Genomic DNA, 14,112 nt, shown 5'->3' with positions numbered 1-14,112 from the left:
CAGATATTGATAAATTAACATAGATAATAATAATAATAATAATAATAATAATAATAATAATCAACTTTATTTGTACCCCGCTCCATCTTCCCGATGGGGACTCGGTGCGGCTCACATGAGGCCAAGCCCAAAACAACAATTACATAAAATAAAACAAAACCGAAAACGCAAATAATAAACAATAATAATGCAATTACATAAAACAAAAGACAACATAGCAATATAAAATTACAATAAACACAATCACAATAACATGGGTGAGCTACATGTAATGGATAAAAGAAAACTGGGTATCAAAAGCTCTAGTAAAAAACCAGGTCTTAAGTGGGGTTCAGTGTGGTCTCTGGCTGTAGGGTAAACTTCAATTCCCACTACGGTGAGTCAATACCCACAAATCCTTCCTGCAGGCTGAGTTGGGTTCTGTGTACCAGGTTTGGTCCAGGGCCATCATTGGTGGAGGTCACAATTTATCTGGTTGTGGGTGAACTACAACGCCCAGGAAGGAAGATCAGTTTTCCTCAAACCCCTCCAGTAATCAAATTTGGGCATATCATATATGTGTACCAAGCTTGGTTCAGATCCATCGGTGTCTGTGTTCACAGTGCTTTCTGGATGTAGGTGAACAACAACTCCCCTAAATCAAGGTGGATTTTCCTCAGAGACCTCATGGAGGCTCTGTGTGCCAAGTTTGATCCAATTCCATCTTTGGTGGAGTTCAGAGTGTCCATAGATTGCAGGTGAACTATACATCCCAGTAGACACAACTCCTATACATCATGGTGAATTCGCCCCAAAGCCCTTCGGTATGTTCAGTTGCTGATCAATTCCTCTGTTTGCTGTGTGCCATAGAAAAAATAGAGAAGGGTTAAGGAAGAGGCAGTGGGTGGGGTCAGGCAAATTTCACTGATGGAGAGAATAAGAAACCCTGGGATAATTGTTGTAAGTTTGCCTGAGCATTGCTTTTAAATTAACTACTGATGACTAAAAAACAGAAGCTTGGGAAATTTAATTTGCTGGGACTCTAATGTGGGACCTGTCTCCACTGTAGAATTAATTAATCCAGTTTGACATAACTTTAACTGCTTTGGCTCGATGCTGTGGAATCCTGGGAGTTGTCGTTTGATGAGGTACCAGCCTCCCTTGCCCCATAGAAGGTATTTAGGATCATTGTTGTTGTTGTTGTTGTTGTTGTTGTTGTTGTTATTATTATTATTATTATTATTATTATTATTTTATACACAACAAGATTAGTACACAGCAAACAAGGTCACTTTGCTGGCTGTTGTATTGGATCACACATTGGACACTTCCCAAGTGTCTAGGACTGTGTGATGTTTCAGCGTATAATGTGTGCAGATCCCAGTAGGGTGGCTTTTTGCAGCTGACAGATGGTAATATTGTCAGTGTGAACCCAAACCATGATGGATCTGGACAAAACTTGGCATGCATACGCAATATGCCTAAATTTGAATACTGGTGATTTGAGTACTGAGATTTATAGTTCATCTGCAATCTATGAGCACTCTGAACTACACCAAAGATGTAATTGGAACACACTTGGTACACACAGCCCCCATGACCAGCAAAAAATACAGGAGGTCTTTGTGGAAAATTCACCTTGATTTAGGGGAGTTGTAGTTCACCTGCATCCAGAGAGCACTTTGAACCAAATACTGATGGATCTGGATCAAATTTGGCACACATACTTGATATGCCAAAATTTGTTTACTGGAGGGATTTCAGGAAACTGATGTTCCTGTCTGGGAGTTGTAGTTCACTCACAACCAGAAAAACTTTGACCTCCACTGAAGTTGGACTAAGCTTGGCACACAGAACTACCATGACCAACTGACCCTACTGGAGGGGTTTGAGGGAATTGACTCACCATAGTGAGAGTTGTAGTTTACCCTGCAGCCAGAGAGCACACTGAACCACACTGATGCTGCATCTAGAGCAAACTTGCCCAACATAACAAACTTGAAGTACTGATGGAGTTTCAGGAGGTTGACCTCGCATGATGTGAGTTGCAGTTCACCCACAACCTTATGCATTTTGTACAATGAAAAATTTACTTTTTCAAATAACCCGGGCAACACCAGGTAACCAAGCTAGTTGTAAATAAAAGAACAAGTTTAGTCCCAAGTGTCAGGATCCAGTTTCCAGAGCCCAGAATTGAGCACCAGAAACTGAACTCCTAACATTTTGCCCTGATAAGAACCCTGCAGCTGGTGGCCTTGAAGAAAGCAGTTGTGTGGTGGCGGGAAGCTTTGCGCGGGGTTTTGGATCTGGCGGGAATTCACCGTTTGAACAAGGGGGAGGGTATATAAGGGGATGCCTGCTGCGTCCAGGCAATTCCGGCGTTTTTGTGCCTTAGTGTCTGACAGTAAAGTTCTTTATTTGATTACGATGGAAGTCTCGTGTCATTATTGAGCCCAGCTGTTGTGAGCTGACATTAAGCCGGAATTCCTCGCACCATCCCGCAGCAGTGGTGAGGTGCTATGATGGAAGAGGGAAGCGAATCCCCCTTGGAGGAAGAAGAAGACCGCGTTCTCGGAGCGATGGGAGGAAAAATAACATCGCCTCTTGGCGAGGCCGAGGCAGAGCTCGAAAGAGTGGCGGCGCTCGCCTCATCAACAGCATATGCTAACCCTAACGGGGTTACCCAAAGGTGAACGAGAGAGACCGCAGTAAGAGGCAGCAGCGAAATAGACTTCACCTCCCCCCAAAGGTATGGCGGCTTGGAGGAGAGAGTGGCTGCCATGGAAACACATTGGCCATGATGTCGAGACTGATGGATCACCTGGCCCCCCCTGCTGGAGGAACCTCAGCCCCGTGCGGAGTCGCCATGGGAGGGGAGCGCGGGGAGCAGCCAGGTCCTGGGGGCGAGACGTAGGATCCAAGCAGCTCCGAGCGACGGAGGAGAGGGAATGCCACGGGGAGCCGCGACAACCCCGCAGACCTTTCCTGTAGCAGTCCCAGCCGGGGCAGGACATGGCACGGGGCAACCCGGAGCGTTGTTTGGACAACATGCACCCCCGGGAGGAATGGTACACGCAGGCGCCCAAGGGATGCAGCCCCAAACCCTGCAGCAGAGGAGAGAGGAGCTGCGTGCAGAGTTTGGAGGGAAGTCCGAAGACCTTGATTTCTTCCTGACGCTGGTACGAGGCTATCTGGAGGACAACATGCATACTTTCAGATCGGAGGCCAGCCGAGTGAGAGCCGTAGGAGCGGCACTGAGGGGAGGCGCGGCAAGTTGCTACGTCCAGCTCCATGCCCGACGCGACCCATGCCTGGGGTCAGCGAGGGCATTCTTAGCTGCATTGGAAGCACGCTTCCAGGACCCCCTCGAGTGCATCAAGGCGAGAGATAAGCTAAAAACCATCACTCAAGGCCAGAGAAGTGTATCGGAATTCGCAGAGGAATTCCAATTGCTAGCCAAAAGGGTCCCAGAGTGGTCAGTCCAGGGGTGGATCCAACTAGCAGGACGTGTGGAGACAACGTTAGCCCAGGTCAAGAGGCACCGAGGAGCAGCAGTGCAGGCCGGACCGCCCAGGATGGAGAACCGAAGGCCCAGTGGAGAGCCACATAGAAAGGAACCGACGAGCGGAGAGAGGAGCAAGCAAAGCGGATGTTATGTTTGCGGCCGTTTTGGCCACCGGGCGTCCGGGTGTTGGCAGAGGAAGGGGGGGGATCCCCCGCAGCTCAAAGCAAAGCCGGCAGCCGGGAGAAAGGCAGAGGAATGCGCTTTCCTTGAGGCCCCGAGGGGAACTTTGGTGAGTCACAGCCCTGGAATGTTAGTCTTCCCCATCAAGCTGGAGGGGATAGATAAGTGGGCTGGCTGCAAAGCCTTTGTAGACTGTGGATGCTCCAGGAACATAATGACCCCCGAGCTAGCCGAGGAGCTGAATTGTGAGAAAGTAGCCCTGCAATCCCCTATAGCCTTTACCCAACTAGACAGATCAGTTGCAACAGGAGCCCCAGCAAAGTTTGAGGTTGGGGGGGGGGGTTAAGTGCAAGATAGGCAGATGGGAGGGTGAAATCACGTTCGTAGTCTCCCCATTAGCAACATACCACATAATCTTGGGGATGCCATGGCTACAGGAGGCGAACCCTGGCATAGATTGGGAAGAGAGAAGCTTGAGATTCCCTGAAACAACAGCGGGAGCGGCCAACTGAGGGGAGGAGAGCACGCCACCGGAGAATTCGGTGCAAGACATCCCTCCCCAGTACCGAGACTTTGCAGATGTTTTTGACGAAAAGGAAGCTGATAGGCTACCCCCAAAAAGGAGGGTTGAGGTGAAGATTGAACTGAACAAAAAGTGACACTCCCTAAAGCCAAAATCTACCCGATGTCCGCTAAGGAGATGGACGAGTTGAAAAAATACATTGATAAAAACCTAGCGTGGGGATTCATCGAACCTTCCGATTCCCCCCTTGGAGCCCCCGTGTTATTTAGACGGAAAAAGGACGGTTCACTCCGGCTATGTGTGGATTATAGGGGGTTAAATGCTGTGAGTTCTACCACTTGTTACCCTTTGCCCCTAACCAAGGACTTGCTGTCTAGGTTGGCAGAGGGGAGGGTGTTTACCAAACTGGACTTGGTCGAGGCATACCACAAATTCCGGATAAAGCCAGAGGACCGATGGAAAACTGCATTTATGTCGGCGCTAGGACTATTCCAGTTCTGTGTCTGTCCGTACGGACTAAAAGGAGGGGGAGGGGCATTCATGCAAATGATTAATGAGGTGTTGCACCCTTTGTTATACCGTGGAGTTTTTTGCTTTGTGGATGATGTAATTATTTTTAGTAAAAATGAGGCGGAGCATAACCAATTGGTGAGGGAAGTACTCCAGAGGCTAAGGGAGGCAAAATTGTTCGCCAAACTAGCCAAATGCGAATTTAATAGGAAGCAAATTGACTTCTTGGGGTATAGAATCTCCCATAGAGGCATCGCCATGTACCCCACGAAGGTAGAAGATGTGAGGGCCTGGGAGCCCCCAATCACACGCAAACAATTGCAATCATTCCTGGGGTTCGCAAACTTTTACCGTTCATTCATAAAAGACTTCACTCAGCTCACATTACCCCTCACTGAATTACTGAAAACGAAGGGGAAGGGGGAGACGGCCAAAACACGGTCCCCGGGGGCTAAGCTGGTGTGGTCTGAGGAATGCCAGGAGGCCTTCGAAAACTTAAAGTGCAGGTTCACAGAAGAACCGCTTTTGATTCACCCAGATACGGCCAAGCAATTTGTCCATTGCGACGCCTCCGATTGGGCATACGGGGCAGCACTTATGCAGAGAGATTCTGAAGGAACCTTGAGGCCTTGTAGGTTCCTATCAAAAAAATTTACGGAGACAGAACGCAATTGGCCAATCTGGGAAAAGGAAGCACTAGCAATAATGAAAGCGCTGGAATGTTGGAGGCACCTATTGGAAGGGAGCGGGATCCCATTCGAAGTGTGGACCGACCATAGAAATCTACAGTACCTAACTTCCCCTCGCAAATTGTCAGCAAAACAGATTAGGTGGGCCCAGTACTTCTCCCGTTTCCAATTTGAATTAAAATTTCACAAAGGTAAAGAAAACGTGGTCGCAGACACGCTCTCTAGGATGCCACGACAGGAGGAGGGAGAAGGGAAGGCACCCGAAAGCAGCCTCATATCAGTGCAGCGAGGGGGAATGGCAGTTGTGACCAGAGCACAAGCAGGAGACAACAAAGAGTTAATTGGAGTAGAAGAAGGAGAGGGAAATAGGTAGGAGGAAGAACTCACATGAGCATACCAGAAAGATGAATGGCTCAAGGGGAATAAAGAAAAGGTGGAATGGAAGAGCGGGTTGGGGTTCGTGAACAAAAAACTGTACATTCCTGAAGGGTTACGTGAGGAAATGATGAGGAGGTGTCATGACAACAAAAGTGCGGGCCATTTTGGAGTCACAAAAACCACAAAACTACTAGCACGGCAATGTTGGTGGCCAGGGATGAGAGGTGCTATCAAGCTATATGTTTCCAAATGTGACATATGTGCTAGGAACAAAACCCCTACACAGAAGCCTAGAGGTTTGTTACAAAAAGTGGCTGACCCCACGAGACCGTGGAGCTCGATTGCTTTCGATTTTGTTGGAGAACTCCCTCCCAGCAAGGGCCAGCGTTATATTTGGACGGTCCTTGATCTGTTCTCCAAGCAGGCACATTTTATTACACTCCCTAAACTCCCATCAGCCGAGAAACTAGCGGAGTTGTTTGTTAAACATATCTATCGTTTACATTGATGCCCAGACCAAGTTATCAGTGACAGAGGGGTTCAATTTACTGCAAAGTTCTGGAAAGAATTCATGCAGCTACTGGGGGCAGAGAGAACATTAAGCTCAGCATTCCATCCCATGACGAACGGGGGGGGGGGGGTAGAACAAACCCAGCAGACTTTAGGGGCATTCCTTAGGTCATATACAAATCAACGTCAGTCAGACTGGGCGGATCTCATCCCCTACGCAGAGCTGGCGTACAACGCAGCCCCGCATGCCTCGACCGGAGAGTCCCCTTTCAAAATTGTTTATGGCCAGGAAGTGGCCCCTCTTCCCAGGTTACCGGAGTGGGAGGAAGAAGGGCAGAGGCAGGGGGAGGATTGGGCAAACAGAATGAGAGCTAGCTGGGAAGAAGTAGTCACATCACTGCGGGAAGCCCAAAGGAAACACAAACTGTTCGCTGACCGAAAAAGGAGGGAAGGAGACAAATTAGAGAAAGGCAAATTGGTATGGTTGTCTGCAAAGAACATTAAGTTAGACGCGCCATCAAAGAAACTTACCCCACGTTATTTGGGTCCGTTCCAAATCTTAGACAAGATAAATGAAGTTACATACAGGCTAAAACTACCCAAGGATTGGGGAAAAGTCCACCCGGTTTTCCACTGTGGGTTATTAAAGAAATATCAAGGCCCTCTTGACCCAGAAAGCCTATAGACATGTTCCCTGTTTTCGTTACAGGAGGAAGGAGAGGAGGAGGAGGACGTCATGTCAGGATCCAGTTTCCAGAGCCCAGAATTGAGCACCGGAAACTGAACTCCTAACATTTTGCCCTGATAAGAACCCTGCAGCTGGTGGCCTTGAAGATAGCAGTTGTGTGGTGGCGGGAAGCTTTGCGCGGGGTTTTGGATCTGGCGGGAATTCACCGTTTGAACAAGGGGGAGGGTATATAAGGGGATGCCTGCTGCGTCCAGGCAATTCCGGCTTTTTTGTGCCTTAGTGTCTGACAGTAAAGTTCTTTATTTGATTACGATGGAAGTCTCGTGTCATTATTGAGCCCAGCTGTTGTGAGCTGACACCCAAGTCTGTCCTGTGCTATTTATCCCATGTGTGAATGGTTCCAGTAAGGAAATAAATGTGAAACAAAAGAAATAGACATTAAACTAATTGCATTACAGATGTTGGAAAAACAAAATCAATGATTTTTTTTTAAAAAATGAGTTATTGTTGCAATTTTCAAGAGCTGGAGATATGACAGTTTCTTGCATTTGTCTTCCTTAAATTCTTTGCAAGAGGATTGCTCACTGCAGTGATCCAGTCCTTGTGAACCGTGAAAGGTAAACCAGTTTGAAAATGTCATTTTGCAGGTGCAAAGTGGAGACGCCCAGGGTCTAATTCATAAGTATGAACTTCTCAATACAAGTGCATTATTATTGTTGTTGTGTGTATGTTGTTTTAAAGGAGAGTTGTTCCTCCCATTTAGCAGGGTATTCAGATTCCTGGCCTCTCCATTCTGTGAGCCTAACTTATAATCCCAAACGTATCATTGTTGACACCTCTTCCATATGCGGCCGGTATTACAGGACTCATCTCCAAAACAAAGAGAATGGTTTTCAAGTGAACGTCCAGCAGATGATTGGCTTTTGCTGCACTTTTCAACCCATTAACCCCAACATCAGCTCTATGGGCATTAATGAGTTTTATTTCTGAATTAAGGGGTTGCAGCACTGGAGGACAAAGAGCAGAGAGGCAGTTTCAAAAACCAGAAAAGCAAGAAGGGGTTGGTTCAGAGGAGAACTTGGGGAAACTATTTCTTTGGTCTATAGCTCTCTAATCATCATGAATTTTAAACTTGCATCTTGTGATCCCTATATTTTAATATTTGTCCTGTGTATTTTAATATATAGATAGATAGATAGATAGATAGATAGAGATAGAGAGAGAGAGAGAGAGAGAGAGAGAGAGATAAAATAAATAAGAAAAAATAAGAAAAAATAATGATGATATCATCATAACCCTTTTAAAAAGGAACTTTGTAAGAAGTGCTAAAATAAAGGGACAGGGTCCATCTACACTGTCGATCAGTGGTTCCCAACCTTTCTTTGACCAGAGACCACTTGACCAGGGACCACTCTCTAATATCAGTACCAAAAGCATTGCAAATCAGTTTTTGGTCAACTTTAGATTCAGTTTGGTTATTTGGGATGCTGATTCAGAAAATTGTGTTGGATAGATCACATCAGCTCTAGTTTCTGATATAGAACATATGCTATCCAGTAGTTACCATCTGCTTGCCCACAGAAAACCACATCTAGAGCTGATGTTGTAGTAGTAATATTTTGTGGGTAGTCAGCCTCTCCCCTCCTGACATCCTCGTTGCCTCGGGACTATAAGAGGGTTTTACAAGACCAGTCGCTCTCGTTGACACATGGTTTTGAGGCAAAGGTGTCGTAATGGTGAGGCTGTGGATCATATTTTTATTCTTGTGGACCACTGGTTGGGAACCACTGCTGTGGGCTGAATCCAGTATGAAACTGCTTTCAACATCATTTATCAAGGTTATGGGATCATGGAGATTTAGATTTGCACTTTCTCCAACCTTCTCTACTAAACAGTGCTGGTGCCTCACCAAACTACAAATCCCAGGGTTCCATCGCATTGAGCCAGGCAGTTCAAGGAATGCTTGTTGGTATATCCTAGAAGAAAGCATCTTTACATGGGTAACGTTTTGCTGCTGTTCCATTTATGTAAAGCAATTTTTTCACATGCCACTGTTCAACAAAGTCACTACAGAAGGTTTTGTTTTGGGGACGTATGCGGATTAGAAACCATTAGCAAGCTCTGAAAAACACTCTGGGTAGACATCATTCTTTCTACAATGCTGTCCATTTGTGACTGATGTGAAAGCATGGCAGTGATAGCATGTAACCTGAAGCTAAATAAACCCAAATGGGCAAGCAGCCATTGAACTAGGTGCTCCACAGGTGGGGAATATAGAATCATAGAATCTTAGAGTTGGAAGAGACCTTGCAGACCATCCAGTCCAACCCCTTGCCAAGAAGCAGTAAAATTGCATTCAAAGCACATTCAGAAATATGTACCTTTTGTGTTTACACCTTACTTAGAGCCATAGAGTTGGAAGAGACCCCAAAGGGCATCCAGACCAACCCCCTTCTGCCAGGCAAGAGAAGCACAATTAAAGCATCCCTGAGAGATCACATCTGTTTAAAGGCCTCCAAAGAAGGAGCCTACATTGGACACTTCTTCGGTACCTTTATGGCTAAAGGGTTTTATTTGGGTGTGAGTTTTTGTGGAGTTCAGTCCACTTCTTGAGCTCTATGAAGCACACTATTAGGGCTTTAATGAATTGTGTACATATGTAAAAACAATGATGATTTGTTTTTAATATGTATTTGTTTTTATATGCTTTTAAAAACTTTTATATTTAATTTGCTTTTGTTCCTCACCTCAATCCATAGGAGGAGGTAGGTAAGACATAATACAGGCTGGGATACACTGTATCTTCAGCACTAGTACCCATGGTTTCATTTATAGGTATCTAACAAAATAGTCCTCTCTTGGCAATAAATTGAATTATTATTCCTTGTGAGCCACATTAGAGGGAGCCTTGGTCTTGAAGACAGCTAAGAAATCAAATATACATATAGTTTAGCTAAGACAGTGGTTCTCAGCTTTCCTAATGCTGCGACCCCTTAATACAGTTCCTCATATTGTGGTGACCCCCAACCATAACATTATTTTGTTGCTACTTCACAACCTTATTTTGCTACTTTTATTAATTGTAATGTAAATATCTGATATGCAAGATGTATTTTCATTCACTTTACCAAATTTGGCACAAATACCCAACATCCCCAAATTTGAATACTACTGAGGTTGGGGGATTGATTTTGTCATATGGGAGTTGTGGTTGCTGGGATTTATAGTTCACCTACAATCAAAGAGCATTCTGAACTCCACCAACAATGAATTTGAACCAGTCTTAACACAGAACTGTCACAACGAGTAGAAAATACTGGAAGGGTTTGGTGGGCATTGACCTTTAATTTTGGAGTTGTAGTTCACCTACATCCAGAAAGCACTGTGGACTCAAACAATGATGGATCTGGACCAAACTTGGCATGAATGCTCAATATGCCCAGATGTGAACACTGATGGAGTTAGGGGAAAATAGACCTTGACATTTTGGAGCTGTAATTGCTGTGATTTATAGTTAACCTACAATCAAAGAGCATTCTGAACCCAGGCCACAGTGAATCTTCACCAAACTTAGCACTCTACCTACATGGCCAACATTGAATACTGATCGGGTTGGAGGCGGGTGGGAGTTGTAGTTCATCAACACCAAAAAGGAAGAGAAAGACAGGCAGAGAGATCTTCAGTATTTTCTGCCTAAGGGGTTCCTAAGAACATCAGAAAATTATGTTTTCTGATGGTCTTTGGCAATCCCTCTGAAACCCCCCTCGCGACTCCACCAGGGGCCCTGACCCCCAAGCTGAGAAACAATGAGCTAAGATCATGTGGGGTCAGAAGTGGTGATGGAGAGGGAATTGAAATGATTGCACAAATAGAGTAATGCTTTCCAAACATTTCATGTTAGCAACCTTGTTTTGAGACAGGCATCATTTCGCGACACAGTCATTTAGTTTTACTAGCAAACTAGATGCTTCTACTAACCCCTTATAAAAGCTGCAGACATTTACATAAATTGTAACAACACATCTCATGAAAACCTTTCATTTATAGTTTCACAATATATATAATTTGTAAGATAGTAATATACATTTCTAAGGTGCAAATGTGTTGGGACACACAGTTTGGAGGGCCCTACACTGGGCATTCTCCTGAGTTGGCATTCAAAGGCCAAAGCCCTGGGGAGATCCCTAGGTGGCATTTGGAGCAGGGAGAGGCAGCCATTATGCCCAAATGAGACGTTACTATTTTGAAATACGCGTTTCTCTTGGACCCAAGGCAGATCTATCCAACACCTCCATTGGGCGCATGTGCCAGGTTTCCTTTGCTAGGGCTTCTATCTCCTTTCAGACCCTGAAGACAAGATTACCGCCAGCTGCCATTTGGGTGGCATGATACCATTTTGGGTTCATCTTGGTTTTGACTCAGAGATCTACCCCGTTGTCAAACCAGACCCAAAGTGACCTCAGGGTGAGGAAGGATATTCTCTACTCCATTGTGTAACCAAACCGTAGCTTTGGACACATAATAGATAGAGACCAAGTTACTTACACTTTGAGTGGATCCCAATCTCTGTCCCAAGAATCAGGGCAATTGAACCTGGCCAATTGGTTTGGTTGCTGCTTTCCCCAATGACTTGTCGAGTTCTCCTTTCCACTACAGCGTCTACACTGTAGAATGAATGCAGAAGACACCACTTTAACTGCAATGGCTTAATGCTATGGGCCCCTGGGAGTCGTAGTTTGGGTGAACCAACAGCACTCTTTCACAAAGGAGGCTAAAGCCCTTATAAAACTACAGCTCCTGGAATTCTGTAGCATTGCGCCGTAGCAGTTCAAATAGTGTCAAGTTTCATTTATTCGACAGTGGAGGTTTAGCCGTAGTTTCTCAAGATGGTTCTGGGAAAGGTCATCTTCGCAGTTTGTACATTAAGTTGTTAGTACTTGGCAACTGTAATGGACTGGATAGAGTGAACAAATTGAAACTAAATCTAGACAAGACAGAGGTCCTCCTGGTCAGTCGGAAGACCGAACAGGGCATAGGGTTACAGCCTGTGCCTGAAGGGGTTACACTTCCCCTGAAGGTGCAAGTTCACAGTTTGGGAGTGATCCTGGACTCATTACTGAGCCTGGAACCCCAGTCTCAGTGGTGGCCAGGGGAGCTTTCACACAATTAAAACTTGTGCACTAACTGTGCCCGTATCTTGGGAGGTTGGGCTTGGCATGGTAGTCCACACTCTCGTTACATCCTGAATAGATTACTGCAACGCACTCTACGTAGGTCCACTCTACGTTAGTCAAGCGCTTGGCAGCCAGGTTGCTCACGGGAGTAGGGTACCGATAGCGCACAATGCCCTTGCTACACCAGCTCCACTGGCTGCCTATTAGCTTCTGAGCACAATTCAAAGTGCTGGCTTTAGCCTATAAAGGTCTTAACAGTTCTGGCCCAGTTTACCTGTCCGAATGTATCTCTTGCTACAAACCACCCAGGCTCTTAAGATCATCTGTTGAGCCCCTTCTCTCGGTCCCCCCATCATCGCAATTGTGTTTGGCGGGAACGAGAGACAGGGCCTTCTCAGTGGTGGCCTCTCAGTTATGGAATTCCCTTCCAAACAAGATCAGATATGCTCCATCACTCCTGTCCTTCCAGAGACAAGTGAAATCCTGGCTGTGGGATGAGGCCTGTGCGGACTAGACTAATTTGCTGGCAAAGTTACAGTTTTAATGGACTATAATTGACTGCTTTTAAGATGGTGACTTAATTCGGTGATTTGTTTTTAATGTTTTAATATTGTTTTTATGATATGTATATTTATGCTTTTTCTTGTTGTGGGCACCATGCTGTGCCTGCTGGTTGTTAGCTGCCCTCAATCCCTCTGCGGAGGTTGAGATAGGATGGGATATCAGTACCCTGAATAAATAGCTAAATAAATAAATAAATAGTTGTACCCAGAGAAGAAGAAGAAGAAGAAGAAGAAGAAGAAGAAGAAGAAGAAGAAGAAGAAGAAGAAGAGAAGGAAGAGGAGGAGAAACAGACAACAACTGGGCCCCATGTTTTCTGCACTGATTCTTGGAATGTTATGGGTTACAACCTCATCCCTCAATGCAGTTCAACATCCTTTTTCCAGAATTCCAAAATCCAGATTACTCCAAAACCTGAAACTGTCCTCCTGGATGGGTGATATGGTGACACCTTTGGTTTCTGATGGTTTGGTGTACACAAAATTTCATTTATAACATTATTTTTAAAATTATATAAAATTACCTTTAGAGTTGTGTAGAAGGTGCAAAGGAAACATCCAATGAACTTCTCATCTCCGAGATATCGTAATATACAAATACAAGATGCCAAAATCCCCAAGTCCCAAACACTTTTGGTCCCAAACATTTCCAGTAAGAGATAATCCACTGTAGTAAAATGATTATAACAGGTCCTGAGTGTGCTTCAGCATATATGGAAGTTATAAAACCATGTTGTAAATGATAAGCAGACTTGTTGTGAAATCTTTCAAACATACTTTCTGCAAGGAAAATCCCACCATACTACCAGCTAAGGCTGAGAGGGGGGAAATACTTTTTGTATATTCAAGAGGGTGTTTCTCCCGTCCTTGGTTCTGAGATGAGTCAGTCTTGCATTTGACCAAACCTTCTGTTTTCCCTGTTTTTTAATTCTTGGTCTTTTCTGCCTTTGAAGCATCTCCAGCAAGGAATTGTCGGAACTGATTGAGAAGCTGCAAAAAAATGCTGACCAGGTGGAGAGGAACATTGTGGAGGCAGACAGCAAGATGCAAAATGTGAGTTGTCAGAGTCCCCCAAATGGTGCCCCAGAAGTTGGTCATGTTTTAAAAAATAAAATAGTCAGTTTGTGCATACCTAAAAAAGTCTGCTTTTGCTACCTAAAACCAAACATTTACTAGCATAAATCCAATTGGTGCTCTCTATTTAAATGCAGTGGTCCTTTTGGATCCCTTGGGGTTGAATTCTAGGACTCCATCAAATTTGAAGAACATTGGATGGAAATGGTTGTGGCAATATGTGCACAAATGCCTGAGTACGTGTGCATTTCCATCACCACCATTTAGATCCAAATATACACTAATGTAAATCAAATAGGTGCCCTCTTTTCAAATATAGTGCCCCCCTCGGAACTATAGGGC

The 14,112-nt window shown here is 45.0% G+C and overlaps 1 protein-coding gene across 1 annotated transcript in view; it reads left to right on the top strand.

Annotated features, from left to right (window-relative positions):
* Positions 1 to 14,112, top strand: part of LOC137095146 (periplakin-like) — an 85,362-nt gene that overhangs the window by 22,204 nt on the left and 49,046 nt on the right. Inside the window, exon 2 of the mRNA XM_067461452.1 lies at positions 13,650 to 13,749. Coding sequence (XP_067317553.1) covers positions 13,650 to 13,749 — 100 coding nt within the window. The remainder of the gene's footprint in view (positions 1 to 13,649; positions 13,750 to 14,112) is intronic.

The sequence above is a fragment of the Anolis sagrei genome, chromosome Y (assembly GCF_037176765.1).
Source record: "Anolis sagrei isolate rAnoSag1 chromosome Y, rAnoSag1.mat, whole genome shotgun sequence".
NCBI classification, from domain to species: Eukaryota; Metazoa; Chordata; class Lepidosauria; order Squamata; family Dactyloidae; genus Anolis; species Anolis sagrei.
Note: the sequence above shows the minus strand (reverse complement) of the source record. Positions and strands in the feature narration are given on the sequence as shown.